The 27084-nt window shown below is 38.7% G+C and overlaps 2 protein-coding genes and 1 pseudogene across 2 annotated transcripts; all 3 read left to right on the top strand.

Annotated features, from left to right (window-relative positions):
* The first annotated feature begins 996 nt into the window (after positions 1-996).
* On the top strand, positions 997-2280 carry LOC146460994 (uncharacterized). Its single transcript, XM_085087283.1, has 2 exons — positions 997-1683; positions 1834-2280. The coding sequence occupies exons 1-2, from the start codon at positions 997-999 to the stop codon at positions 2278-2280; spliced, it is 1134 nt and encodes a 377-aa protein (XP_084943409.1).
* A 4219-nt stretch (positions 2281-6499) lies between these two features.
* Positions 6500-9462, top strand: LOC146460993 (uncharacterized; annotated as a pseudogene).
* Positions 9463-25832: 16370 nt separating this feature from the next.
* LOC146460992 (alpha-1B adrenergic receptor-like) lies at positions 25833-26786 on the top strand. Its single transcript, XM_085087282.1, has one exon. The coding sequence runs from the start codon at positions 25833-25835 to the stop codon at positions 26784-26786; it is 954 nt and encodes a 317-aa protein (XP_084943408.1).
* The last annotated feature ends 298 nt before the right edge of the window (positions 26787-27084 follow it).

Here is a 27084-nt window from a genome sequence, read left to right as displayed (position 1 = left end):
AATTTGCATGTGGAACAAATGATTCTGTTAGTGTTGACGTGCTGATAGGAGCAGATTACTACTGGTCCTTCTTTACTGGAAACATTATTAAGAGAGATCCCTCCGGACCGGTATCCCTCGAAACCAAGTTGGGTTGGGTGTTATCAGGCCCAGCTGTGTGCCCAACATCGACAAAGTCGTGCACAGTGAATTTGAGTTCAACACATGTATTAAAGATAGAGTCCACAGAGATAAGTGACATGAAAGATGATCTTCAGAAATTCTGGGACTTAGAAACTTGGGGATAAGGGAAAGAGAAGCGTCTGTCTATGACAAGTTCTCAAGTGACATCAGGTTCACTGGGGAGAGATACCAGGTCAAGTTACCCTTCAAGGATAACCATCCGATGATACAAGACAATTACTCAGCTGCATCACGTAGACTGACAACAACAATCAAAAAGCTAAAGGACCAGCCAGAAATTCTGAAGCAATATGATCAAGTAGTCAGGGAGCAATTGCAGAGTGGCGTAGTTGCATTGGTGCCACAGGATCAAATCCCACAGCCTGAAAGTGTTCATTATCTCCCACATAGAGCAGTTGTGAGACTTGACGGAGCTACAACTAAGGTCAGAGTTGTTTATGATGCCTCATCCAAGGTGTTTGGACCAAGTTTAAGTGACTGTCTGCACATTGGACCCTCTCTGAACATTGAGATTGATCCTGAAGACTGAGACTTTCTCAGATTTTTGTGGATTGATGATCTGGACAAGGAAAGTTCAGAGGTCATGGTGATGCGTTTTGCACGAGTGGTTTTTGGAGTGAGCTCGAGCCCTTTCATTCTGAATGCCACAATCAGACACCATTTGAACACTTGTTTGCCAGTTGACAGTGCACTTGCAAGCGAACTGTTGACGTCTTTGTATGTTGATGATTGTGTTTCTGGGGATGGTGATGTGGACAGTGCATTCTTTCTGTCTAAGAAGACAAAGCTTTGTCTCAAATCAGGAGGTTCAATATGAGAAAGTGGAACAGCAATTCAGAGGGACTCCTGAGAGCATTGCAAGAGGATGAAGCTTTCCGTGAAGACTTTGACAAGAGTGATGAATATGGTGTTAAAGAAGAAGATGAAAGCTTCTCCAAGTCAGTTTTTAAGCAAAGTACAGAGAAAGAACAAAAGGTTCTGGGAGTGCTTTGGAATCCTACCCAAGATGAACTGATTTATGATCTAAACAAGACATTGGGGGATGTAGATGCTCAACCAGCAACAAGACGATTGATTCTCAGTACAGCTACAAAATTTTTTGACCCCTTGGGATTGATAGCTCCTATCATCCTTCAATTTAAGATCATGTTTCAGAAACTTTGCAAAGATGGGAGAGACTGGGACGAGCTGCTCGACACTGACCTCCACCACCAATGGCAGACAATTTTGTTGGATCTGAGACAGGCTGGAAGAGTCAGCTTCAAGAGATGTTATGCTGAAGGTTTGAATGGGGATAAGGTCAAGTCAGTCCAACTTCACTGTTTTGCTGATGCATCGGAAAGGGCTTATGGAGCTGCAGTCTACATGAGAGTGGAATATGAGTCGAAAGTGGAATGCCAGATAATATCTTCGAAGACTAGAGTTGCTCCATTGGCTAAGCAAACTATCCCTCGTCTAGAGTTGTTGTCGAACCTAGCTACGTCCAGACTGTTAAAGAGTGTGAGTCAGGCTTTATAAGCTGTGAGAATTGACAATGTGTTTAACTGGACAGATTCTATGATTTCGTTGTGGTGGATCACAAATACCAACAAGGAGTAGTTTGTTGAAAATCGAGTGGCTGAGATTAGAAGAAATTCACCACGTCAGCAGTGGAGGTACTGTCCCACAGCAGAAAATCCAGCTGATATAGCGTCTCGAGGAATAGAGGCTACTGACCTGAAGGGAAACAGCCGGTGGCTACCCGGACCCGAATTCCTGTTGAAGAGTATTGAACACTGGCCAAAGCAGCCAGAAATTGTACAAGTCAGAGAAGAATTATGCAAACTGAAATCCTTCATCCTAGTGACAACGTGTGTGGAAGACAAAGGAGAAGAAGCTAGTCTAGCCAACGTTATCAAGTCTGAGAACTTTAGTTCCGTTACCAAGCTGATCAGGGTTACTGCACTGGTATTGTTGTTTGTTGAGAAACTAAAGAAAGCAAAGTCCAGAGAAGGAATGGAAGAAAATCCTTTAAGATTGTGCCGACAAGCCGAGAAACTATGGATTGAACACGTCCAGAAAGAGATTTTAAAGAGTGACAAGTATCCACAGATGTAGTCATCACTAGGCCTTTATCAAGACGACGAAAGGATGCTACGATGTCGAGGAAGAATAGGCCTGTTATCCCTACCACACGATACACGATTTCCGATGCTTTTACCGAGAGGTCATCATTTCACTAAACTGGTGATCCTCAATTGTCATGATCAAGTGATGCACAATGGAGTGGCGGAAACATTGGTTCAAGTTCGTTCAAAGTATTGGGTTGTGAAGGGCAGACAAACGGTGAAGAACATAATCAGCAAGTGTGTAGTATGCAAGAAACTTGAAGGTCGCCCATATGGAATGCCTCCTACCTCACAACTACCTGGTTTTTGATTATCGGACGAGTTCGCCTTTACAAGTATCGGAGTAGACTTTGCTGGCCCCGTTTACGTCAAGGACATTTATTACGCAAGGCATATATCGTGCTATACACGTGTGCGTCCAGTCGTGCTGTTCATCGCGACCTCGTCCCAAGGTTGACAACCGAAGCGTTCGTGAGAAGTTTTAAGAGGTCCATCGCCAGAAGAGGTATTCCAAGTCTCGTAGTGTCAGAAAATGGATCCACTTTCAAGAGTGAAGAGCTAAAGAAACTGCTAGCAGAACACAACATCGACTGGAAATTTAATGTCGCATTAGCTCCTTGGTGGGGAGGATTTTTTGAACGGCTCGTTAGATCAACAAAACGCTGCTTGAAGAAAACCTTGGGAACCGCAAGAATCAGCTGTGAAGAACTACACTCTGTTGTTGTTGTTGTTGTTGTTGAAATAGAGGGAATACTAAATTCACGACCCTTGACGTAAGCAATTGATTATTGGTTGTCAACTGTTGAGTTCAGAACGGAAAAGTGGCGGGCCTCTGACAGGAAGTGAATTGTCAAAACGTTTTGGAGACGTTGGCAAAAGGAGTACTTAACTGAGCTACGTGTTCATCACAATTGCCAATCGAAGAACAGACAGCCAACCGTCCAAATTGGAGACGTCGTTTGCATTCACAAGGACAAGACGCCCAGACAAATTTGGAACATGGGAGTTGTTAAATCCCTGATTACAGAACGAGATGGATTTCATAGAGGAGCTGTGGTGAGAACGCGTGGTGGCGATTAAGTCATCGAGGTAACAAGACTCTTGAAGAAGTTGTATCCTGTAGAGGATGGACTGCGAGAGCCTGAACGTCAGAACGGAAACACTGATTTTCCTATAACTTTTGTAGGAAACGCTAAACAAGAACATGTTACTGAACATTAATTAAGGATAACGAGAAAGAAACAATGAACTCTCCCCTTCTGTTAATTTTGTAACGATCTTGAGCAGTTATATCGTTGATTGACTCGTGTCAGTCAAGGTGGGGAGTGTGTTAGAAATTAAACTATGAGCATAAATTGGCATAATTACGAGTGTGTGGAGGGAAGAGGCCACGTGAGAAGAACATGCCTTCGAGTTGAGATGTTATCGTCGGATCGATGAAGTTTTGAGTGTGGAGTCTAGAAGTCGTTGTTAAATCAACGTTACAGAACTGAAACAGCCTGAGTGAAGCGTAATTACGAGGAAAATTGTGAAGAAGTCATTATTTAATACTTAAAAAACCTTTATTTCACCGTGTAAAATGGTCGGTTTCGTGAAACATTTTCGAACTTCCGTTGCGAGTCAACTTTCACGAAAAAGTAGAACCGCTTTCTACTTTTGCAACGGTTCGCAACGGTCTCAGTGGTGAAAAAACAAGAGTTACACCGTGTAACACCATTCGTGAGACTGGTCCCGTTCGCCGTTGCACCCAAGTTTCAGCTAAAAGTTTCAACGTGCAACGGCAGCTTTATGTTGAAATAAGCAGTAGCCAACTCGAAAGCTCTGCTACTTTGGCTGCTACACAAAGCTGAGTTCAATGTATATTTATTAGTTACACAACCTGTATCTATGTTTATTTTGTCTTTTCTTCTCTCTTGATTTGATCAACAAAGGCTAAGCCAAGTTATGAAAACGTTGCCGAAGTATTTACAGGAAAGTGACTGAAGTCAACTGAATTCGCACACTCGATTTTCATAATCGATACCCATACCATAGTTTCAGAATTTATTGGTGGCTTTTCTAATCCAAATCTGAATCGCGCAAAATTTACAATTTACTGATTTCCAGAGCTTCTTTGTTTATCGTCGTCATGGCAATATGGATTTTAACAAAATATCAATCATTAGAAACATTCAATCCAAACCGAATAACTGGTGTGAATTTCACATTTTTCAGTATCGGAGAAGACTACTTAATAGTCGGTTGAAGAAGTGACACAGAGTCTCTCAAAACGGTATCGAAATACCTTAATTATCTAAAAAGGCAGCACATAACCATCACTATACTTGATTATATTAGAATTACTTGAGACTCGTAGGGTAAATTAACCACATCTAATTTAAAGGAGAACGGAAGCCGAAAATGAAACTTTCTTTACCTTTCTTGACATGAAGTACAACATGCATGTTCATCAAATATCCCAATATTTTAGGGTTTACCTACCTTTTAACCTCAAAATGATGACGAAAAGTTCCACGCTGTTTACTCATTGAACGTCCGCCATTTAGACCGCCATCTTCAAAGCTTGGATACTTAGCATTACGTCACTGCGCTCACTTGCAGACGCGCCAAATTTCAAAAACATTAGGGGGAAAACATGGTTTTTTGCGTTGTCGTGAATTCTTCAAACAGAACTCCCAGAGATTCTAAAAGAGGGATTACTTTTGATCGCTTCCCTTTGAAAAGTGAAAGCCTTCTCAATGAGTGGCTCATTCAGATTAAGAGGGAAAATTTACCGAAACTACATCACCGCCACGTCTGCTCTGATCACTTTGAAAACTCGTGTTTCGAAGTTAAATTGAAGAGAAAACTATTGCCTAAAGAAGGACGCTGTCCCTACTTTGTTTCCATACAAAAAAGGTAAAGGAGACCGGCTAGTGAGGGTCGAAGAAACAAAACCCTTCATGATGAGGTAAGTCTTGATTTATGAATGGAACTACAAATGAACTCCAAATGAAGTTTTTACTCAATCAGCTTTCCATCAAGAAGGGCATTTTAGTTTTATTTCAGTCTGGGTTTCATTTTCAAAATATGTATATGCATCCCGAATTTACCTAATTTCCATTCGTTTAACACAGGAAGAAAATAGCATATTGGATTCCGGTGATGCGAATTTCCCAGAGTAAGCGTCGCTAGAAGATACCGTCAACTCTTCGAAATCTTCAGTGTCCGAGGGTCAGAATGCGCGAAGTCTACATACAACGACAACAACAACAATTTATTTACAAATTCTGATCATCTAAGTTGCTTGTCCCGCAAATAGCCACAAAGTTATACTGGAATTACTTTAAACACGTAGGGTAAATTAAACACATTTAATTTAAAGGAGAACGGACGCTGAAAGTGAGACTTTCTTTACCTTTCTTGACATGAAGTACAACATGCATATTAATCAAATATTCCAATATTTTAGGAACTCATACGACAAGAGAAGCACCGAAAAGAAAAAAGAGAAAATTACCTGTTTCTACAACACCAACCACAGACATGGCAATACAGTGTGAACCGGTGATGACGGACAATTCCTGCCAAACTGACGAAACATTGGCAACATCGCTTCCGAGATTTATATCAATGACATTACGCGATGTTTGTCTTGCAGTCCAACATGATTACTGCTACGCTTCTGCCGACAACCCACTCCCTAACGAGAAAAGGACGAGTCTACCTGAGGATCCAAAGCGAGCTCTTGAATTCCGCGAAAATAAATCTGTGAATCGTGATTTCAATGAAGAAACTGAAATCGAATGTCAACTCAGTGATTTATCAGATGAGGAATCCGAAATTACTGACTTGATTTTGACATTGACGACGCAGATTCTGTTAGCGATGAAATTCAACGATGACTTTGAAATGGAAACTGAAGATCCCCAGGAAGTGAAAGCAGAGAATAGTAACTGGCTCGATTAAAACTGTGGCGATATCCAGGAAAAGCGCAAATTTATGGATTTTGAAAGTAAACTGAAAGAACTGTTTAAACGTCATGTGCACCGCGCAAATTGCAGAAAGCGTGTAAAGGCGGCACAAATTACAACCAAGGGGTCCACAGCAGCAATTGATGGTCTTGGTTGTTGTGAAAAACCCATGCATTGGCAGACAGCCACTTGTGCACTCAATGGTAGTTGGGAATTTACTTCTAAGTGCCGGCATACTTTTCACTGGTAATGATTATGGTAATTTTGCCAACTTTGCAAAAGCAACAAATCTTCAAATCCTTAGCGAGAGAAATTTCACTTCAACCCGGAAAAAAAAACCTTTTCCCAGTCGTAAACAAGAAGTTTCAGGAACATCAGGAGGAGGTTCACAACGAAATGAAAAATACAGAAGTTGTCGCAGGAGGGACGGTCGTTGCGACAGTCCGGGACACTCCGCCAAATATGGCACTTGCAGCATATTTTTATACCAATACATATAAAGTGATCGACCTTTCTGTGGTGCAAGTGACCGAGGTGAAGAACTCTAATGACATGGAGCTTGAAGGCTTAAAACGTTGTCTTGACCATCTTCATGAGGAGCGAGTTGTTATCTCAAAATTAGCCACCGACAGGCACGTTCACGTTCGCGCGCACATGAAAAAGGAAAGGCCGCAAATCAAACATAATTTTGATGTTTGGCATCTTGCAAAGTATGTTCAAAAGAAATTAACTAGCAAAGCCCAAACAAAACAATGCGTAGAGCTCAAGCCATGGATTCAGGCATCATTACTCATCTCTGGTGGTGCGCAAAAACTTCTCAAGGAAATGGTGAGGAGTGTATGGAGAAGTGGAAGTCAATCGTTTACCATTGCACTAACATCCATCATTGGGCTGGCCGCCAGCACTTCCACAAATGTGCCCACCTTCCCATCCTAAGGGCTACGTCTTGGAAGTCCAGCCATGATGCTCTTAAGGAAGTTGTCTGGAGTAAATCCCTTTTAAAGGACATTTTCATGCTGGCTGAATTCATCCACACTGGTGTACTTAAAATGTACCATGGGCTTATGGTAAAAACGGACTGCCATAAGTTGCAGCATTACTCGTACCATGGCATGGGGGCCCGTACCCAGGTGGCTATCCTTGACCATAAACACAATGTTCGACGAGCACAAGCCAAAACCACAGACGATGCAGCCAACACAAATCTGTCTCACAAAATGGCGGACGTTCAATTTCGCAGAATGGGTAAGAATTGTCCCGGTTTTTGGTGTTTTCGCTAAAAACATTACTTTTTATTGCTGTTTATTCTAATTTACGGTGATAAAAAAATTGGACTTATAGCCTTCTGTTCTCCTATAACCAAAACGAGGGATTGATGCGCAAAAACTTTACTAATTAACATATACTGAAGAAATTGTTCGCATCAATCAAAATTATTATCGAGCTTGTTTCTCCTTGCTGTCAGCTCCGTTCTAAACAAATTATTAAAGTCACGTTAAACGAAGAACTTTTACTCGACTTCATTGGGTATTCATGGAAATTCAGTTTTGTTAACCAGGTGTTGACAGTTTTGTCTTCAAGAGAAAATTTTTCTTGCCTGCAGCTGTCTCTTTAGCGATCAACTGCCACAAAGAAAGCGTAAATCACACGGAACCTTTAGCTGGGTTTACTGCGTTCATCATCTTGCCCTGTAGCAAGGTAACATGTCCCTTCAAAAAGAGAGTGATTTGGAATAACTCGTGCAAAGCTTTTTGAACCAACCAAATAAATCACTGTCCGATATTCAGTTATTGGTATCATTGGAGGACAGTTGCAGTTAATTAAACATGTAATTAATCCAGACTGTTATTTACTGATAAGCATTATTTTGAAAATAAGTGTTCATTTCCAATGGAAGCATGTCAAATGTGTTCCATAAGCTAAGTAAGCTTTAAATATCAATATAAATGAAATTCATTTTGAGAACATTGTACACATAACATGATAATCCTTCTTACGAAATTTATTGTTTTCGTTTGGTTCCTCATGCTTAGTGAAGTGCTAAAATTTGTCAGTAAACTTTCAGTTTTTTATAAAGCGGATGTAAATTTGGACTGCAACGCCTAATGCTTATAATTGTTGGAAATTAGTCGGCAGCTTTGTCTTCTCGTACCTAATCAATTAGTTAACTTATAACAGTGCTTATCACTTCGCCGTTATCGCAGTATCATCCGGTGAAGCGCGTTGGAAGGAAGACACTGTACTTTCCAAGTGAATACTGTCAACGTGAACGTAAGTCAAAAACACTTATTTCCAACCTAAAAATTCACTAAAACTTACTGACCAGGCTGGTCAGTTTTAAAATATCAAAAGTTCCCCAAATCGCGATTAAACTAAAGCACAAATAAGCCGGTAAAATTTTCAATTCTCTTCTTGTAGACTGGGAAATATATAGCAATAAAGAAAATCTAAACATTTCGTGTAACCAGGACAGTGATACCAGATGTTTGCTTGAGGGAGGCAATATCTGATAGTTATTGTTTAATTTGCATAAACTTTTAATTTGCTAGTAGCGAAAACACCGGCTCAAGAATGATTTAGAAGTAGCTGTATTTCCTGAGATTCCAAGAAAGCCATATAACGTATCTGGGATGAACTTTGGGGGCATTTGTAGTGCTAAGAGTTATACGCACTGTAAAGACGAGCAAAGCCATTTTTTTGTACAGTCAACATCGACATTAATAATTGCTAAAGTGCTTAAAAAATAAAAATTAAATTTGCGGAGTAAATATCTTTGGAATACAGATTTTGCAGATCTAAAGTATTCCCAAAAACCTACGGAATAAAAAAAAAACGCCTTTGTTACTATTTTATGATCTAAAATTTGTGATCAAATTAATAATCGATTACGAAAAGTGATAAATGACTTATAACATACAGGGCAAAATTACTGAATGTTGAATGGTCGAGACATTTTCCTTTCAGCAAAGGTAGAATTACTCACTCCTGATTGGTCGAGCGGCGAAAATACTCACTCCTGATTGGTTGAGCTGGCTATTTGGACGTTTTAGCAGCTTTTTTTTTTCTTTTTTTTTTGTGCAAAACAACAAAGAGTTCTTTCAGGTTCTTTGGAGTTTGACTTTTTAAGCCGTGCTGTTTGTGCCAAAAATACATGGAAATCAAGTGCTACAGCTATAAATGAAATTCTTAAAGGTGAATTTCGCATTTGTGTCAAATGACAAAAACTTATATCGGATTCAGTGTTTGGTTAGAAACCTGAAATCATTCATAGCGAATAAGTGCTTTCGCCTCGATACGGCTTCTTCCAAAGAACGATACCCAAACATCACAGAGCCCTTTAGGTGGAAGGAAGAAGCAAGGTCAAAGTCAGTGGAAGAAATTACTCTTCAAGTTCTTTCTTTGAGCCGACCGTTTGCTATTTTTATCGATATGTGTTCGTGTGATTTACAAAGCTTCACAGGGTGGGTTAATCAATTAATTTATGCCTAACATTTGGTTTATCCGTTGTTAGTTTGCTCATGTATTAAACTTGAATTTTTCCTAATTACATCTATATAACAATCGACTTTTCTCGTTTTGTCCGCATGTTTTGTACGGTCAGGTAAGGAACAAGTAAATTGTTTGTTTTGCTTACGGGTGAGTGTTTTTACTCCGGGGCTGACTGCATGTTTTACGAAGAAAAGATTACTGTATTACAATTTCTTTAAACACTTAAGGTAAATTTAACACGTTTAAACAATGAATATTCAGTGGTAGACTCCCAATTTGGATAAATTACCTGCAAATGTCCTCGATTGACACTTACAGCCTGATGTTACTCATTGCTGACAACGTCACGATCCAATTTAGCAAGAAATGAAGGAATTAATCATTTTGAACAAAACACATTTTAGAATTCAGTGCTAAAGCAACAAGTACGGAAAATTTGATGATTCTGTAAATAAAAAAAATCAGCATTTATTATCAAAAATTCCCCTTTATTGCGAACGATAAAATCGGAATTAAAACGTAAACAGCAGTGACGTGCATTCAAGATGAAAAACTTCTTCCTCGTGGTTTTATTCATTCTTTCCAAGACAGTTAATGTGTGTTTTATACTTTTTTTGTATTTTTGTGTCAAATCCGTTAATGATGTGACGAGCTGGTAACTGTTTAAGAAAAATATGCCCTATTGAAAGTAAATTCTCTATAATTTACGTCGTTTTCATAAAAAATGCATATATTATCAATCTGTTCAACTTGTCTTTTTCAGACCATTTTAGCTTTAACTAGCTAGTCCCTCGTTGGGTTGGTTTTTTTTGGTTCACTGTACACAATTTTAGCTGAGTTCCGGGCGCCTGAGGCGCGTGCGCGGAGCCCCATAGCTAAGAGAATTTGGGAAACCCATGAAAGCGAAAAATTTTGGTTTGGTTATGACGTCACTCCTGTCCATCCGACCGTCCGACCGTCCGTACGCAATTCCACAATGCTAATGCGCCCTTGTTTGTTTGGTGGGAAGTTGCATGGCGAGATGCGTTTATAACAGAAATGCTAAAGAACACAAAATATTTATACGTATTCGTTTGATATGTTGACAAACGTGGAAAGAAGAGTAGGAGAGAGAGAAAAAGAAAACAGAAAAGCGGGGACGATTAAGCAAAGTTCAACGTGAAAGAGAGTGATAAATAGCAAGTTAGTAATACTCGAGGAGAAGTTAATTTTTGAAAAATATGTTTCGTGGCCGTGTTTTTTCATTCGTACCGCACGGCTCTCATATGATTGTAAACACACACAAGTTCCCACAAGTTTCAATGCTCTGAAATACTTCTACCAAACACCAAAGAGTATTTTTCTGTATTCTCCTTCTCTTAACGTTTATTTAGAGACTAGAATTATTAATAATTAGGAGTAGAACTGACACAGTTTTGAATTTCCAAACATTTTTCCCCGGGAGCTATTAACTAAACTTGCTCTCGCAAAAAATACCATGTTTACGTGATTCCGACGGCCGTTTAAACAGATCATTTGTAAACGAAAATATTTTCTTTAAGGCAAAAATCGATAATTTCTTATGCTACGTGTTTCAAGCTTTACACAGATACTTTAATCGTTTATTAAATTCTCGATACTATCGATATTCGAGTAGAAATTAATTTTTGAACATTTTGTTTTGTGGCGTTTTTTTTCATTCGCTCCGGACGGCTCTCATACTGTTCTTATGTGTTTGTAAACACACACAAGCTTTCAAAAAAGCTCTGAAATGATTGTACCAAAAGCCAAAGACTATTTCTCGTATGCTCCATTTGTTAACGTTTATTTAGAGACTAGAACTGTTACTATAGGAGCAGAACTGACACAGTTTTGAATTTCCAAACATTTTTCCCCGGGAGCTATCTTGCTCTCGCAGGAAATATTATGTTTACGTGATTCGACGCCCGTTTAAAGGTCATTTGTAAACGAAAATGCTTTCTTCCAGGCAACAATCGATAATTTTTCTTTATGTTACGTGTTTAAATTTTTACCGACAGACGCTTGAAAGTTTATTAACTTCTCGATACCATCGATATTGGTGTAGAAATTAATTTTTGGAAATTTTTTTTCGTGGCCGTGCTTTTTTCATCCGCACCACGCGGCTCTCATGTGTTTGTAAACACACACAAGTTTAAAAGCTCTGAAATAATTCTCCCAAACACCAAAGACTATTTTCCAATATTCTCCATTTGTTAACGTTTATTTAGGGACTAGAACTATTACTGTAGGATCAGCGGAATTGACACTGTTTTAAATTTCCAAACATTTTCCCCGGGAGCTATCTTGCTCTCGCAGAAAATATCATGCAGTACTTGATTCGACAGCCGTTTACAAATCATTTGTAAATGAAAATGCTTTCTTCCAGGAAACAATCGATAATTTTCTTTATGTTACGTGTTTAAGAGCAATTCTCCAGGAAAGTAAAGCAAAGTTGGAAATGAAAAATTTTAACCCCTCTTCAATTTTTGTGTGTAGGTAGGTTACCTTGGGGGATATACAAAAACAACCATATTTGGATCGGCAGATGTATCGTTGCCATGGTAACTGCACTATATGACGACGGCCTTGGGACCATGTTTTGAGCAAAAGTTCCACTCTCAAAAAGTAAAAGTAAACGAGTCTGGTTCTCAGGTGCATGTGAACCAATTCAAATGAAATTCATACAGATGTTAGAACCACTCTCCCAGTTTATAAAATTCGCCGTTACAATAATTTGGGTTTTATAAACAAGAAGAAAATGCTCGTCCTACTATGTTCCCTGTCAGCCATTTAGACAAGCAGGAAAAACAAGCACAACGATATTCGTTATTTCTCCGAAAGTACTCTTTCCACATAAACCAAATTAGCAGCAGAGATTACATAGATATTGACGTTTCTAAATATCATAAAATCAATTTGGGGAAAACTATACTCTGGCCATGGGTGCTGAAGACACCTGGGACAAATTGCAAAAAATTGCAAAATTCGTAATTTTGAGAGCTCAAGTATTTAGCTCCAACAGGCTTTAGAGAGAGAAAATCAGCTTCAAAAGTATCTTTTATCATCTTGTCTGCTACCTACATTTAGTAAATAAGGTTTTGGCCAACAAATTTGATGAAATATAAATTGATACAAAACCGTACCTTGAGGGTTTTTGGAATTTCTTCAGGATGCTTAATTTCTTCAGGATGCTTTCGTCGCGTGGTTCTCTCCACGCACGTTCCGTCTTTTTGACCAAATCTAGCGCAGACTAACAGTTACTCCCATCGAATATCCAGTTTGCTGTGTTTCAGACCAGGGATGATGATACAAGTAGCCCGCATACACTTGACAAAGAATAGTTGACAAAGTCCAAAACATGGTCGTAATGCTTGCGATTTCTGCCGTCGAGCACCTAAATTCATCAATATTATTCGGCCAGGAAGTAAAGTAAATGTGTCGAGATCGATGTACAAAGCAAATGCATGCCTTTGAACAATCCAAGGTAATGTCTGTGGCTAAAATCGAGTCAGATATTGCGATAGTCGACAAGCCAAGAATGGTAAATAAACTGAACGCATAGGCCGGAAGTCCGAGAAGCACGACTGCTGACCGGATGTAACACAATGTATTGGGATGCAACACCGGATGTATGTGTAATGATATCCTCTTGTAATGGGGTTGTTTCACAATAGCAATGGTGAAGAAAGCCAAAAAAAAAAAAAAGGAAAAAAAAAAAAACAGAATAACCGAATGAAAACAAAAACAAAGGAAATGAAGCTGAACTGAAGCTTGGGTGAAAATTGAACGCATGATCATAACAGCCGCAACCCCCCCCCCCCCCCCCAAAAAAAAAGATTGCTCTTTAGACTGTGAAAATGCAATTACAAATTCAGTTATGATAAACTATTCGTTACAAGAGAATGAAAAATTCGCGCGTGAAATGTTACATTTATTTACCTGCACGGCAAAAAATAAGATCCATTTCGTCGCTGATTTCATCACGGTTTATACTAAGTCCGTAGGCTTGCACGTGCCTGGAAATATCCCTTTGACATTGACTGAATTTTATATTGTTTCCGCTGCACTCACAAACCGAAAAGTCCCTTTTGGGATTTGAAAGAGACCAACTTTCCATTGTCCCGACCAGGATATTTTCCTTCGCACGACGATATGCAAATTTCCCTTACAGTGTTTTTTATCGACGGCACAAATTTACGTCCGGTCACCCCTCCCCCAAACAAAAAAAAAAACGACAGCAATAAATAAATAAATAAATAAATAAATAAATAGATAGATAAACAGAAAGAATGCCAAATTTGGGCAGGTATTAGGTACTGAATGTGAAAATATATCGGCTTGGAGAGGACTTATTTATTTCTGGAGGAGAGGTGGGTCAAAAATTCCAACTTCGTAACTTCTAATGTGCACGCTAATGCCCCAGATCAGCGACGTATCTTACATGCAGGCCATCCTTAACATCCAATAAGCAATGAATTAAAAACAAAAAACAAACAAACCCAGGAAACATGAGCGGCTTATGTGGTTGCGTAAAACGATCAGTGAAGCGCTTTTATTTTCTCCTCTTTATTCACCACTGTAAAACAGTCATAAAAGCGGATCAAAAGTCGTCCTTTTATCCCCTATCAATGATATATTGTACCAAAAATATCTAAAGAAGAGATAATGCCATTGCGACAATTAGCCGAAGCTACAAAAACAAACAAACAAACAAACAAAAAGCGCGTATATCGCATTTAAAACTACATCCGGTCAGCAGTTTTGCTACTCGCATTTCCGGTCTACATACGTTTGGTCGTAAACAGGTCGTAAACAACGATTTCTTCGCTTCTCAACCATGCACCACGGAATGTACGGCTCGATTTAGCTAAAGACTTTATTCAGAATCGTCGCAGGCATGCATTTGCTCAGCTGTGATCTTGACGCATCTATTTAACTTCCTGGATGGATTGTATTGATGAATTATTTCGATACTCGACACACGACTGTTTGACCTGTTCGACTGTTCTTTATTCGGGTTAATGCATCATCATCTTTGGTCTAAAAGTAGATGTTCGGCGAGGCTAAGCAGTTAGATTTGTCCTTTCCGCTAGAGTCTGTGCAAGATTTGGTCAAGAAAATGGAGCGAGCGAACTGAGGAGAGACCCATCCTATACGACAAAAGCATCCTGAAGAAATTCCCAAAAGTTGCAAGGTGGGCTTTGATTTAATTTATATTTCATCAAATTCGTTGGCCAAAACCTAATCAATCAAATGTGGATAACAGATAAGATGAATGAGAAAACCTCTGAAGCTGATATTCTCTATCTAAAGCCTGTTTGAACCAAATACTGGAGACCTCAACATTTCCAATTTTGCAATTTTTTGCAACTTGCCTCGGATGTCTTCAACACCCATGGTCAGAATATAATTTTCCCCAAATAGATTTTATAATATTTATAAACTTCAATATCTATGTAAGCCCTGCTGCTAATTTGGTTTATGTAGAAGGAGCACTTTCGGAGAAATAACGAATATGGTTGTGCTTGTTTTTCCTTCTTGTCAAAATGGCTGACAGGCAACATAGTAATAGGAACATTGTCTTCTTGATTATAGAACCCAAAATACTCTAACAGCAAATTTTATAAACTGGGAGAGTGGTTCTACCATCTGTATGAATTTCATTTGAATTGGTTCACATGTACTCGAGAGCCAGACTCGTTTATTTTTACTATTTGAGAGTAAATTTTTAGGTCAAAACATAGACCTCAGGCCGACGTGATCAAGTGCGGTTTCCATGGCAACGACGTACCTGCCGATCCAAATATGCCTGTTATTGTTCATCCCTCCAGGTAACCTACCTCCACACAATTAATGAAGGGGGGTTAAAAATTTTCATTTCCAACTTTGCTTCACTTTCCTGGAGAATTGCTCTTAAAGCCTTACCGACAGATGCTTCAATTGTTTATTAAATTCTCGATACCATCGATATTGGTGTAAAAATTAATAACTTTTTGAAAGATATTTTTTCGTGGTGGTGCTTTTTTCATTCGCACCACACGGCTCTCATGTGTTTGTAAACACACACAAGTTTAAAAGCTCTAAAATAATTCTACCAAACACCAAAGACTATTTTCCAATATTCTCCATTTGTTAACGTTTATATAGAGACTGGAACTATTACTATAGGAGCAGAATTGACACAATTTTGAGTTTCCAAACATTTTCCCCGGGTCGCTAAGTTGCTCTTACGCCAACAATATTATCATGATGTGTAATTCGACGGCCGTTTACAAATCATTTGTAAACAAAAATGCTTTCTTCCAGGTAACAATCGATATTTTGTCTTTATCTTACGTCATTCAAGCTTTACACAGATACTTAAACGTTTGTTTTGGAGCCGTGTACATGCAATGCATTTGCGCAGCTCTGCTTCCATGCGCTTGGACCGTATAAACATGCACAAGTTTTAAACGCTCTGATATTTCGGGCCACAACCAAGCGTTTAGGTGTTTTATATTTGTAAGGGCCAGAATTATTTTAGTGGAAGGAATATTGACTGTGTTATGATTTTTCAAACATTTTTATCCGAGCGCCAAATAAGTCTGGGAAGCCTGTTAAGCAACGACGACGGCAGCAACAACATTTGAACACAAACAATCGCTCCGCAATTAAATTTTGGTACATTTCTTTCCCGTCCTCCGCAAAACAACAACGTGAAATGACCTAAGTTAAGAGATTTGTGGAGAACATGAGCAAACAACGGTGAATTTTTCTTTCTCTGTTAACTTAAACGCAACTTCTACCAATTTAGGCGACTTGCTAGCCGTTTACTAGTCTAATACGTTTCTGAGCAACAATCAATATTTTTTCCTTATTTTACGTGTTTCAAGCTTTACAAATATACTTCAATCGTTTCGATAGGGCAAATATTCGTGGAGAAACTAATTTTTGAACATTTTGTTTCGGGGCATGCAGTTTCGTTCGCACCGCACGGTTCTCCTTCAGTTGTAAACACACTTAAAGATCTGTGCCAAGCAACCAAGAAGAGTGATTTCCCCCTGTTCTCTTTTTCTTGACGTTTATTTAGATTTCGGTAGGAACAATATTGACAGAGTTGTAAATTTTACACATGCAATGAAGGGAGAATATAAGTTTAATTCATGAGTAAACTAACAACGATAAAATTTAATGTCAGGCATCAATTTATTGCTCACCTGCGCTGACTGAAGCCTCCTACCGCTTGAAAATCGGCCAAAATAGATCGATAAAAATAGCAAACGGTGGATCTAAACAAGGAACTTACGGAATAATTTCTTCCACTGAATTTGACCTGCTCCTTCCTCCCATCAAAAGGACACTGCTATGCTCAGTTATCATTCGTTGTAAGAAGAAGTAGCGAGGTGAAAGGACTTGGTCGCCATGACTGATTTCAGTTTCTCAGCTAAACAAATGTCACTCCGATCCAAGTTTTTAGCTTTAACACGAACAATCTTTTGCTGTTTCTTGGCACGAAAACTTAACGTTTAGGAATTTTCTTTCTAGCTGCAGCACTTGATTTCCATGTTCTTGTGGTACAAACAACCCGGCTTAAACAGTCGAACACCAAAAAACTTGAAAGAACTCGTTTTTTTTGGACACAAAATGAAGAAATCAACGAAATGTAGAAATGGCGTGCTCAGCCAATCTGGAGCGAGTATTTTCGCCGCTCGAACTATCAGGAGTAAGTAATTTTGCCCTCGGGGAAAGGGAAATTAAGAAAAACTGCCATCTGTTACAACAAATCGGCATTCAAAAAAATTTTGCCCACTGTATTACAATGTTGTTGTTATTGTTGTTGGGCGGTTTGCTGCATACAGCTATTTCAATTAACGTTGTCGGATTAAAATCAAGCTTAAAGACAAGACTGCAATGTTTTGTGGGATTATTTTTTATGAATAATTTCATCAAAATCATTCCTGCACGTGCACGTCATTGTACTGCTAATTACAACCTATTGTTTTCTCCAGGCATGACTGATTTTGATGAATTTATTAATAAAAATCCCACGTAAACTTTCGGTCTTGTCTTTTAGCTTCATGCTTTGAACCGACAACGTTAATTGAAATAGCTGTATGCACTAAGAATATATATAACTGCAGAAAGGTTATTACGTTCATACGCTATACAATAAGCAGATTTCTATAAATGCTATGAGAAAAATTGGAGCTCCGCTTTAGGCTTGGCTAAGTATATACAGCTATTTTAATAAACGTTGTCGGATCAAAGACAAGACTGCAATGTTTTGTGGGATTATTTTTTATGAATAATTTCATCAAAATCATCCCTGCACGTGCAGGTCATTGTACTGCTAATTACAACCTATTGTTTTCTCCAGGCATGACTGATTTTGATAAAATTATTCATAAAAATCCCACGTAAACTTTCGGTCTTGTCTTTTAGCTTCATGCTTTGAACCGACAACGTTTAACTTAGTTGAAATGACTGTATATTATGAGTTTTGGAGAAATCAAATCATGATGGTGGATACACATTCGGCGACAGAAGCGAAAATTCGAATTTTTTTTATTTGCCCCAAAAGACCCTTTTGGTGAACTATTTTCAAAAATAATATTCAAAAGTTCCAGCGAATATTTTTTTCGGCAAAAATTAGGAAAGTTCGAAATCGGCCTCAACGTGCCCGATGGCCCGATTGAAATTATGCAAATTACTACATTTTCAAAACTCTCGTTCAAGACAAGGCAACGTTTTCTCGAGTTGACACTTTCACAATCGTTTTTACATCCCTTTTGCTTGCTTCCAAACTATATTTTATCTCGACCTGAACATTCTTTCTTTTGAAGTTAACAACGTAAAGAATACAATGTTTGCTATTTCTTAGATAGAGTGATTTTAGCCATATTTCAGATGACCATAACATCGGGGGTATACAAATATACTGGTAATGACATAACTTTTTTGAACGGGTAATTTTTCTTATTTATCATGTTAAAATATTTAGTTTGGCCCGTGAAAAGCGAGCGCGCTAGGTCGAGATGTGTGGAATGCACTTAGACACAATTCGCCATTTCAGCACTTCATGTTCCCCCTGTTACTTTGCACGTGTCAATACAGTTCACGGAAGCTTTTAGATAAAAGCCAAGGCCTCTGGTTTCATTTCATGCTTTAATACACGTAAATAACTAGCTTTAAACTTGAGAGCTCCCCATATTAGCATTAAGTCATCAAATGATTCGTTTCAGGTGAAATTTTCGAGTTTATATTGAGCCGTTCAAGTGAGATGAAAGAGCCGTTCCCAGGGAAACAACTTGAAATCAGTGAAATTAATACCCTGTCTCTCATATCATGCTACACTTCCAAACTACCGTTATTTTTAAGCTAGAAAGTGTAAATACTCCCTTTTTATGTGACCTAAAACAGAATTTGCCTTAAATATTACGAATAAAGTCCACTGCAATAAAAAACTGAAAAAATCGAGCACCGTCGTAAATGTAAACATCAGCCGTTTCTCAACTCGCCACATGGGTGAAACGCGTATACATTTATGACCAGAAAGTAAAAACAAAAATTTTTCTCTATGCCGATCTGTATAAAAACACTTGCCAACCAAGCTTTTGTTTTTCTGTGTGTTTGTCGAAAATACTGAAGAATAGTGCAACATTGTTACTGACTACTTGACTCATTCAACCACAACCGGATAACACGACTGAATACAAGATATAAAAAAATGCTCTTAATTCTCTGCAATAGTTACTCACATTATATCCGGCGATATCGCATCCCAGAGGCAAGGCTGAAAGTTGTCTCAAGTTCTGCATATTAGAAATTTAAAGTTTTGAACAACGCGAATAACTTTCATTGCGTGACAAGTGAAATGTGATTAACGCAAGCGCGCGAAAAGCACAGGAATAAGCTATCTCAACATTTGCGCTTGTGATGACAGTGCGAAAATAATTTTTGAAATTACAAGAAGAAATTAAGACAGGTCAAGGTCTGCAAGGTATATTTGATTGCCGGATTGAAACGAAAATCATGTATCCCCCAGGGGGGATTTTACCGAATTCTCATCAACAACAACAAGAACAACCTTTATTTTCCTCAAAATAAAGCCGAAATTAACCAAAATGAAAAGTAAACAAATCAAGAGCTTTCGAGGTCTCGATGCGGTATTTCAATACTATCCTCAAACAAAAAGCTAATATATTTAGGAGAGTAAAGTTTTTCTTTCGCCATGGCACCTCTCCGTGCGGATCAAGCTCAAAAAATGCGCAATATTTGCAATCTGTTACGCTTAATCAATGCAAAAAGGGCGTTCGCTCGCACCTATACAGGCACAAAAGATCCGGCCTATGAAGAAATTCAGGACGAAATAGTGTTGTTGCTAGAAAGGGCAGGTAAAGTGTTTTCATTTGAGTGAAACTAAGACCATGAAAAAACATTTCTTTTCTTTTCTTTTCTGATTTTCCCCTATTTTTTTAGAATCGTTGCTCATCATGATCAATGTATGCACTGTGGGTTAACCTAATCCAAATGGAACTCGTAATTATGTTATATCTTCAACCAATTCCATATAAAGACCACTATAAATTGAATGATCACTAGACTCTGGTACACAGGTTCAAAAGATACTCTCACTGGCCTTTTCAAAGGCTGTTTGTGTGGTGGATACTCTGGAGCACGCTAGGAGGATAAACAAAGACAACGTCAGACTTGAACATTGACGGCCCGTAGGAGACAACACCGTCTTTTAGACCGAACACGAACATCTGAGAAATACCAGTCGTGTCCCTTGTCCTTTGACACTAGTGCGCGCGCTAGAAAATAAATTAAGGACGGTGCCTACTAATATCGAAGTATTTCTGTGCGGTTTATGACTATGCGGAAAAGTAAATCTTCTGTGCGGTTTATGACTATGCGGGAAAAGTAAATCTTAGGAAGGCCTATTGGAATCCAAAACGAAAAAGCGCCAAAAAATGAAGCAATGTATGTGATTTTTTCCTAACTTGAAGCTTAATTATCTCTGAAAAATGCATGGTTACCCCCAATTTTCTTTCAAGATACCAATAAACGTTTGCTAAGTTCTACTTTCTCCGCATAGTCTTAAACTGCGCAAAAATATTCCTGTATTAGCAGGCACCACACATAGGAAACCCGAGTTTCTCGAGATGCGCAGAACGTATGCGCAGTAACAATAGTAGGCACCGTCCTTAAGGTTAAACCTTATCTTAAAATTCGATCAGCTCTATCGTCAGCAATAATGCAGAATAATGTTGTGTATTTCCAGGTAACATTTTATCACCATCATTGACTCATCTCAAACTGACATTAAAGCTACGTTAAATATTTGACTGCAATAGGCCTTATCACGGTTTTCGACGCCGTTTTGAAGAGTAGGCAAACAGGCTTGAAATAACAGTGTTTGCATGGAAATTCGATGTCAAATAATTTTTCATAAAATGATAAAACATTGCATTGAAAAATTCATGAATTGGAAACTTTTGCCATTAGGAAAAGAATTGTAAGAAAAAAAATTAGAGGGATGTAACTGTACAAGAAAGCGTCCAGTCGTGTTTTGAACTTTTCATACATTTTCCTGTATTTTTTTTCCTGCGAACTATATATTTTTAGTACTACAGTTCACGGCTGGTTCGCTTTAGAGACAAATGTATGGAAAGTTCAAAACACGACTGGACGCTTTCTGGCACAGTTACGTCCCTTCAATTTTTTTTCTTAAAATCCTTTTCCTAATGCCAAAAGTTTCCAATTCATGAATTTTTCAGCAGCAATGTGTTATGAAAATTATTTGACGTCGAATTTCCTTACAAACACTGTTATTTTAAGCCTGTTTGCCTACTCGTCAAAATGGCGTCAAAAACTGTGATAAGGCCTATTGTATTTTAACAAGTTAACCTGAAAAGAATTCTTTTTTTTTTTTCGTTCCATTCATGGTAAACGTCCTTATTGCATTGATTAACCGTATAACACATTGCAAATCTTGCGCACCTTTTGAGCTTGATCCACAACTTTTGAACATTTATCCATGGCGAAAGACAAACTTCACTCTCCTAAGTGTATTAGCTTTTTGTTTGAGGATAGTATTGATATACCGCATTGAGGTTTCAAAAGGTCTTAATTTGTTGACTTGATTTGTAAATTAATTTCGGTTTTACTTTTTCTGTAATGTTATTGATGAGAATCCGGCACAGACAATACAGAGTGAATCTCGGAGGAGGAAAACTACATGATTATCGTTTCAGTCCATTAAATATACCTTGCAAACCTTGACTTATCTCAATTTCATCTTGTAATTTCAAAACTTGTTTTCGCACTGTCATCACTGACAAACGCAAATATTGACAAAGCTTATTCCTGTGCTTTTCGCGCGCTTGCGTTAATCACATTTCACTTGTCACGCAATGAAAGTTATTCGCGTTGTTCAAAACTTTAAATTTCTAATATGCGGAATTTGAGACAACTTTCAGCCTTGCCTCGGGGATGTGACATCGCCGGATATAATGTGAGTAACGATTACAGAGAAGTAAGACCATTTCTTTACATCTAGTATTCAGTCGTGTTATCCGGTTGTGATTGAATGAGTCAAGTAGTCAGTAACAATGTTGCACTATTCTTCAGTATTTTCGACAAACACACAGAAAAACAAAAGCTTGGTTGGCAAGTGTTTTTTTATATACAGATGGGCATAGAGAAGAATTTTTGTTTCTACTTTCTGGTCATAAATGCATACAGAGGTAAAACAACGGACGCGTCTCACCCATGTGGCGAGTTGAGAAACGGCTGATGTTTACATTTACGTCGGTGCTCGATTTTTTCAGTTTTTTATTGCAGTGGACTTTATTCGTAATATTTAAGGCAAATTCTGTTTTAGGTCACATAAAAAGGGAGTATTTACACTTTCTAGCTTAAAAATAACGGTAGTTTGGAAGTGTAGCATGATATGAGAGACAGGGTATTAATTTCACTGATTTCAAGTTGTTTCCCTGGGAACGGCTCTTTCATCTCACTTGAACGGCTCAATATAAACTCGAAAATTTCACCTGAAACGAATCATTTGATGACTTAATGCTAATATGGGGAGCTCTCAAGTTTAAAGCTAGTTATTTACGTGTATTAAAGCATGAAATGAAACCAGAGGCCTTGGCTTTTATCTAAAAGCTTCCGTGAACTGTATTGACACGTGCAAAGTAACAGGAGGAACATGAAGTGCTGAAATGGCGAATTGTGTCTAAGTGCATTCCACACATCTCGACCTAGCGCGCTCGCTTTTCACGGGCCAAACTAAATATTTTAACATGATAAATAAGAAAAATTACCCGTTCAAAAAAGTTATGTCATTACCAGTATATTTGTATACCTCCGATGTTATGGTCATCTGAAATATGGCTAAAATCACTCTATCTAAGAAATAGCAAACATTGTATTCTTTACGTTGTCAACTTCAAATGAAAGAATGTTCAGGTCGAGATAAAATATAGTTTGGAAGCAAGCAAAAGGGATGTAAAAACGATTGTGAAAGTGTCAACTCGAGAAAACGTTGCCTTGTCTTGAACGAGAGTTTTGAAAATGTAGTAATTTGCATAATTTCAATCGGGCCATCGGGCACTTCGAACTTTCTTAATTTTTGCCGAAAAAAAAATTCGCTGGAACTTTTGAATATTATTTTTGAAAATAGTTCACCAAAAGGGTCTTTTGGGGCGAATAAAAAAAATTCGAATTTTCGCTTCTGTCGCCGGATTCTCGAAAGTTACTGACAACGGCTCTTTAACAGTCATGGACGTAATTTCCATATCATACACAGGCAGCCTAAGCTCACTATTAGAGAATCGTTGAGTTATAAGGATTTGTATGGGAATACAACGGATTTGTGTAAAATGGTAGAAAATAACAGTGTTTTGTCAATAAAGTCAACTTACCCTGTTTCTTCTTGTATTCTTTGTCATTTACCAGCTTTTCAAGCCGATTCGGAGCGATTTCGGCGAGTTAGCGTCATTCGGGTTTCTACTGTTAAGTGTAACTAAAGGCCAAACAGTATTTCAGCCATGTCCGAAACACGAAACGGAATAAATCCGTTGAAATCATCCCTGGTGTCCCAATTCTTTCATAGGATCAAAGAAGAGGTAAATAGCTTTCCTTCCATCGCATTTCCGACTCGATTGAAACCGTATCACGTTTGCTAGACAGATTTTCTTTCAAGTCGGCTCGCTTCTGAAAGTTCGAAAGACCCACGGCCAGAACGCCATGGACACATTGAACGCTCGGACAGCACGCTGGGTAACAAAAGTTCCTTGGTACGGGGGAAACAGCGGCCAGTTGTCCACAGGGAAACAGATTTGTTTCCGGGGTCCCCCTCGTGGGGTGTATATATAAGTAAAAAATTTGCAATAAATGCATTCTACAAATTTAAAAAAAATTTAGCCGAAGTCTTATCCAGTATAGATGGAACAAATTTAGCCGTTAATTTACGGCTAAATCGAGGGTGTGATGTATTATATGGAACAAATTTAGCCGTTAATTAACGGCTAAATCGAGGTTTGTATATGTTATAGTAACTGACTAAGTTTATGGCTAATTTTTTTTTATATTCGTAGAATGCATTTGTTGCAAAATTCGCCGTTGTCTAAACTCCGATCCAGGAGCTAACGTCGTAGGGGCGACTTTAAAGTTCAGAAAGAGAAAGGAAAATAAAACATCATCCTTCTCCATAAAACGTTGAAAGTGGTGATTGCACGTCCGTAATTGTTTGCAGAGGACGACAAACAAATGTACCGAAGTTTATAACGCACGTGCTGAGCCAGTGTTCTACTAATTAAAACTATTATTTTCTGAATTTCTTTGTTGCGGTCGTCGCCGTCTTTGCAGGTCTTACCGACAACGAGTACCAGCAAACCTGAGGGTATTAGTCTATTTCATTTGTGCTAGCTCACGGTTATTTTAGCTTGCAAGTTAACTTCTACAGAAACGGCGGACTCAATAATCCATTTAACAAATTTATTTTTTTTCAACTCGCGATAGTTACGATAGCTCGCACGTGTTGTTCGTTTAAGGAGGTTCAGAGCACGGAATTTCTTGGGCTGCTGGATCATTGAGTCCGCCGTTTCTGTAGAAGTTAACTTGCAAGCTAAAATAACCGTGAGCTAGCACAAATGAAATAAACTAATACTTTCAGGTCATGCCGGTTCTCGTTGTCGGTAAGACCTGCAAAGACGACGACGACCGCAACAAAGAAATTCAGAAAATAATAGTCTTAATTAGTAGAACACTGGCTCAGCACGTGCGTTATAAACTTGGGTACATTTGTTTGTCGTCCTCTGCAAAACAATTAAGGACGTGCAATCACCACTGTTACCCAGCGTGCTGTCCGAGCGTTCAATGTGTCCATGGCGTTCTGGCCGCGGGTCTTTCGAAATTTCAGAAGCGAGCCGATTTGAAAGAAAATCTTTCTAGCAAACGTGATACGGCTTCAATCGAGTCGGAAATGCGATGGAAGGAAAGCTATTTACCTCTTCTTTGATCCTATGAAAGAATTGGGACACCAGGGATGATTTCAACGGATTTATTCCGTTTCGTGTTTCGGACATGGCTGAAATACTGTTTGGCCTTTCGTTACACTTAACAGTAGAAACCCGAATGACGCTAACTCGCCGAAATCGCTCCGAATCGGCTTGAAAAGCTGGTAAATGACAAAGAATACAAGAAGAAACAGGGTAAGTTGACTTTATTGACAAAACACTGTTATTTTCTACCATTTTACACAAATCCGTTGTATTCCCATACAAATCCTTATAATTCAACGATTCTCTAATAGTGAGCTTGGGCTGCCTGTGTATCATATGACGTTTTCGTCCTAGGGAACAGTTTTGGATGTACTTTTTATCAATCAGGTTTCATTCTTATAGTCTTATCCCGATCTTCAATTATGAAGGTAGGCCAAAGGAACTCCAAAAGAGGTCAGGCATAATAGGGTTTAAGGAAAATGGATAAATAAGTAAATAAAGACAGAGTAAAAACAAACAAATTGAGGGGAAAAGAACAAAACACGACTATCTTCATTTCTTCCAGGCGAAATTACAAAAACAGGTTCTTAGTTACTGCTGAGCACGCGATGGACGACAAAGGCGATGTAACGTGTTTTGTTCCAGGAATATCAGTGTCCTTCCAAAAGAGTTACTTTTACTACACCAACTACCTTTGTCCATTGACGATGCTGTTGAGCATTTGGTGCTTTGTGGCCAATGCAGCTGTCATCATAGGGTTATTCAGAAGTGGAATCAAGAACCTTCGTCCTGGGTTGTTGTTTTTATGCAGCTTGACCTTGACTGACCTTTTTTGGGGTGCGACTGTTGCACCAATCGATTCTTGGTTTAGAATCACAAATTATATTGAAAAGCAGAGACCTTCTTGTGGAATTGACACGAGAACGACGGAGCTGCCTATGCTACTATTCATTGTGATAACTAATCTTGGCTCAATCCTCAACCTTGCCGTAATCAGCATCGACCGCTACCTTGCTGTCAAACGCTTTGTCCAATACAAGTTCCTGGTGACCCGCTGTCGCGCCATTGCCGCTTGTTGTGTTGTCTGGGTGCTATCCATCACAATTGGCATTCTAGCACAAGTCGACCTCCTGTACCCACAGCTCCCAGTTCCACTAAAACCACTGGTTTGCTGGTCTGGTTCAGTCATCCTCGCAGTTTCGGTACCTTTGATTGCCACTGTCCAGATTTTAACCATTCGTGAACTTCGTCGCCATAACAACAATGTTGCCGAGATTACGGCGGAACGGGGCCAAGGCAACCCTGTCCCCAGTGCCAATGTCGCCAATGAGCGTCGATTAACCAAAACATTAACATACGTGGTGGGTCTGCTAATCTTGATTTTCATCCCTACTGCTGCTGCCTTAATAGCTTCTATTATTACAAATAAGCCTCTTACTCACCTTATGGATCCCATTGTATTTCCTTTGGTCACCCTGGGTTCCGGTATCAACCCAATATTATATTATCGGGGAAATGAAAAAGTGAAACAAGGAATTCTCAAACTTGTAAAGTGTCAGTAGTCGGCCTTTTGAACTTTGTATTTTTTTGTCAATAAGCGCCTTTCAGTTAATTACCGCACAGAATGTTTCATGTTAACCCTTTCACCAAGAGGTAAACATTTAGGTAAAATCTCTTAGAGTTTTAGCCACCACATCGGACCTAATCTCGTACCCAGATCTCCCACGGTCAGGACATTCCCGAACGGACTGAGGTCTGGGTACGATATTACATCGGACCGTTTCGTGCGCAGGCCTCTCTAGTGTTCATTTCTTTTAATAAAAATGACAAAAAAAATAAACCCTATATGACTAATTTTCT

Source organism: Pavona decussata, unplaced genomic scaffold, assembly GCF_977016875.1.
Source record: "Pavona decussata unplaced genomic scaffold, jaPavDecu1.1 SCAFFOLD_202, whole genome shotgun sequence".
NCBI lineage: Eukaryota > Metazoa > Cnidaria > Anthozoa > Scleractinia > Agariciidae > Pavona > Pavona decussata.
Note: the sequence above shows the minus strand (reverse complement) of the source record. Positions and strands in the feature narration are given on the sequence as shown.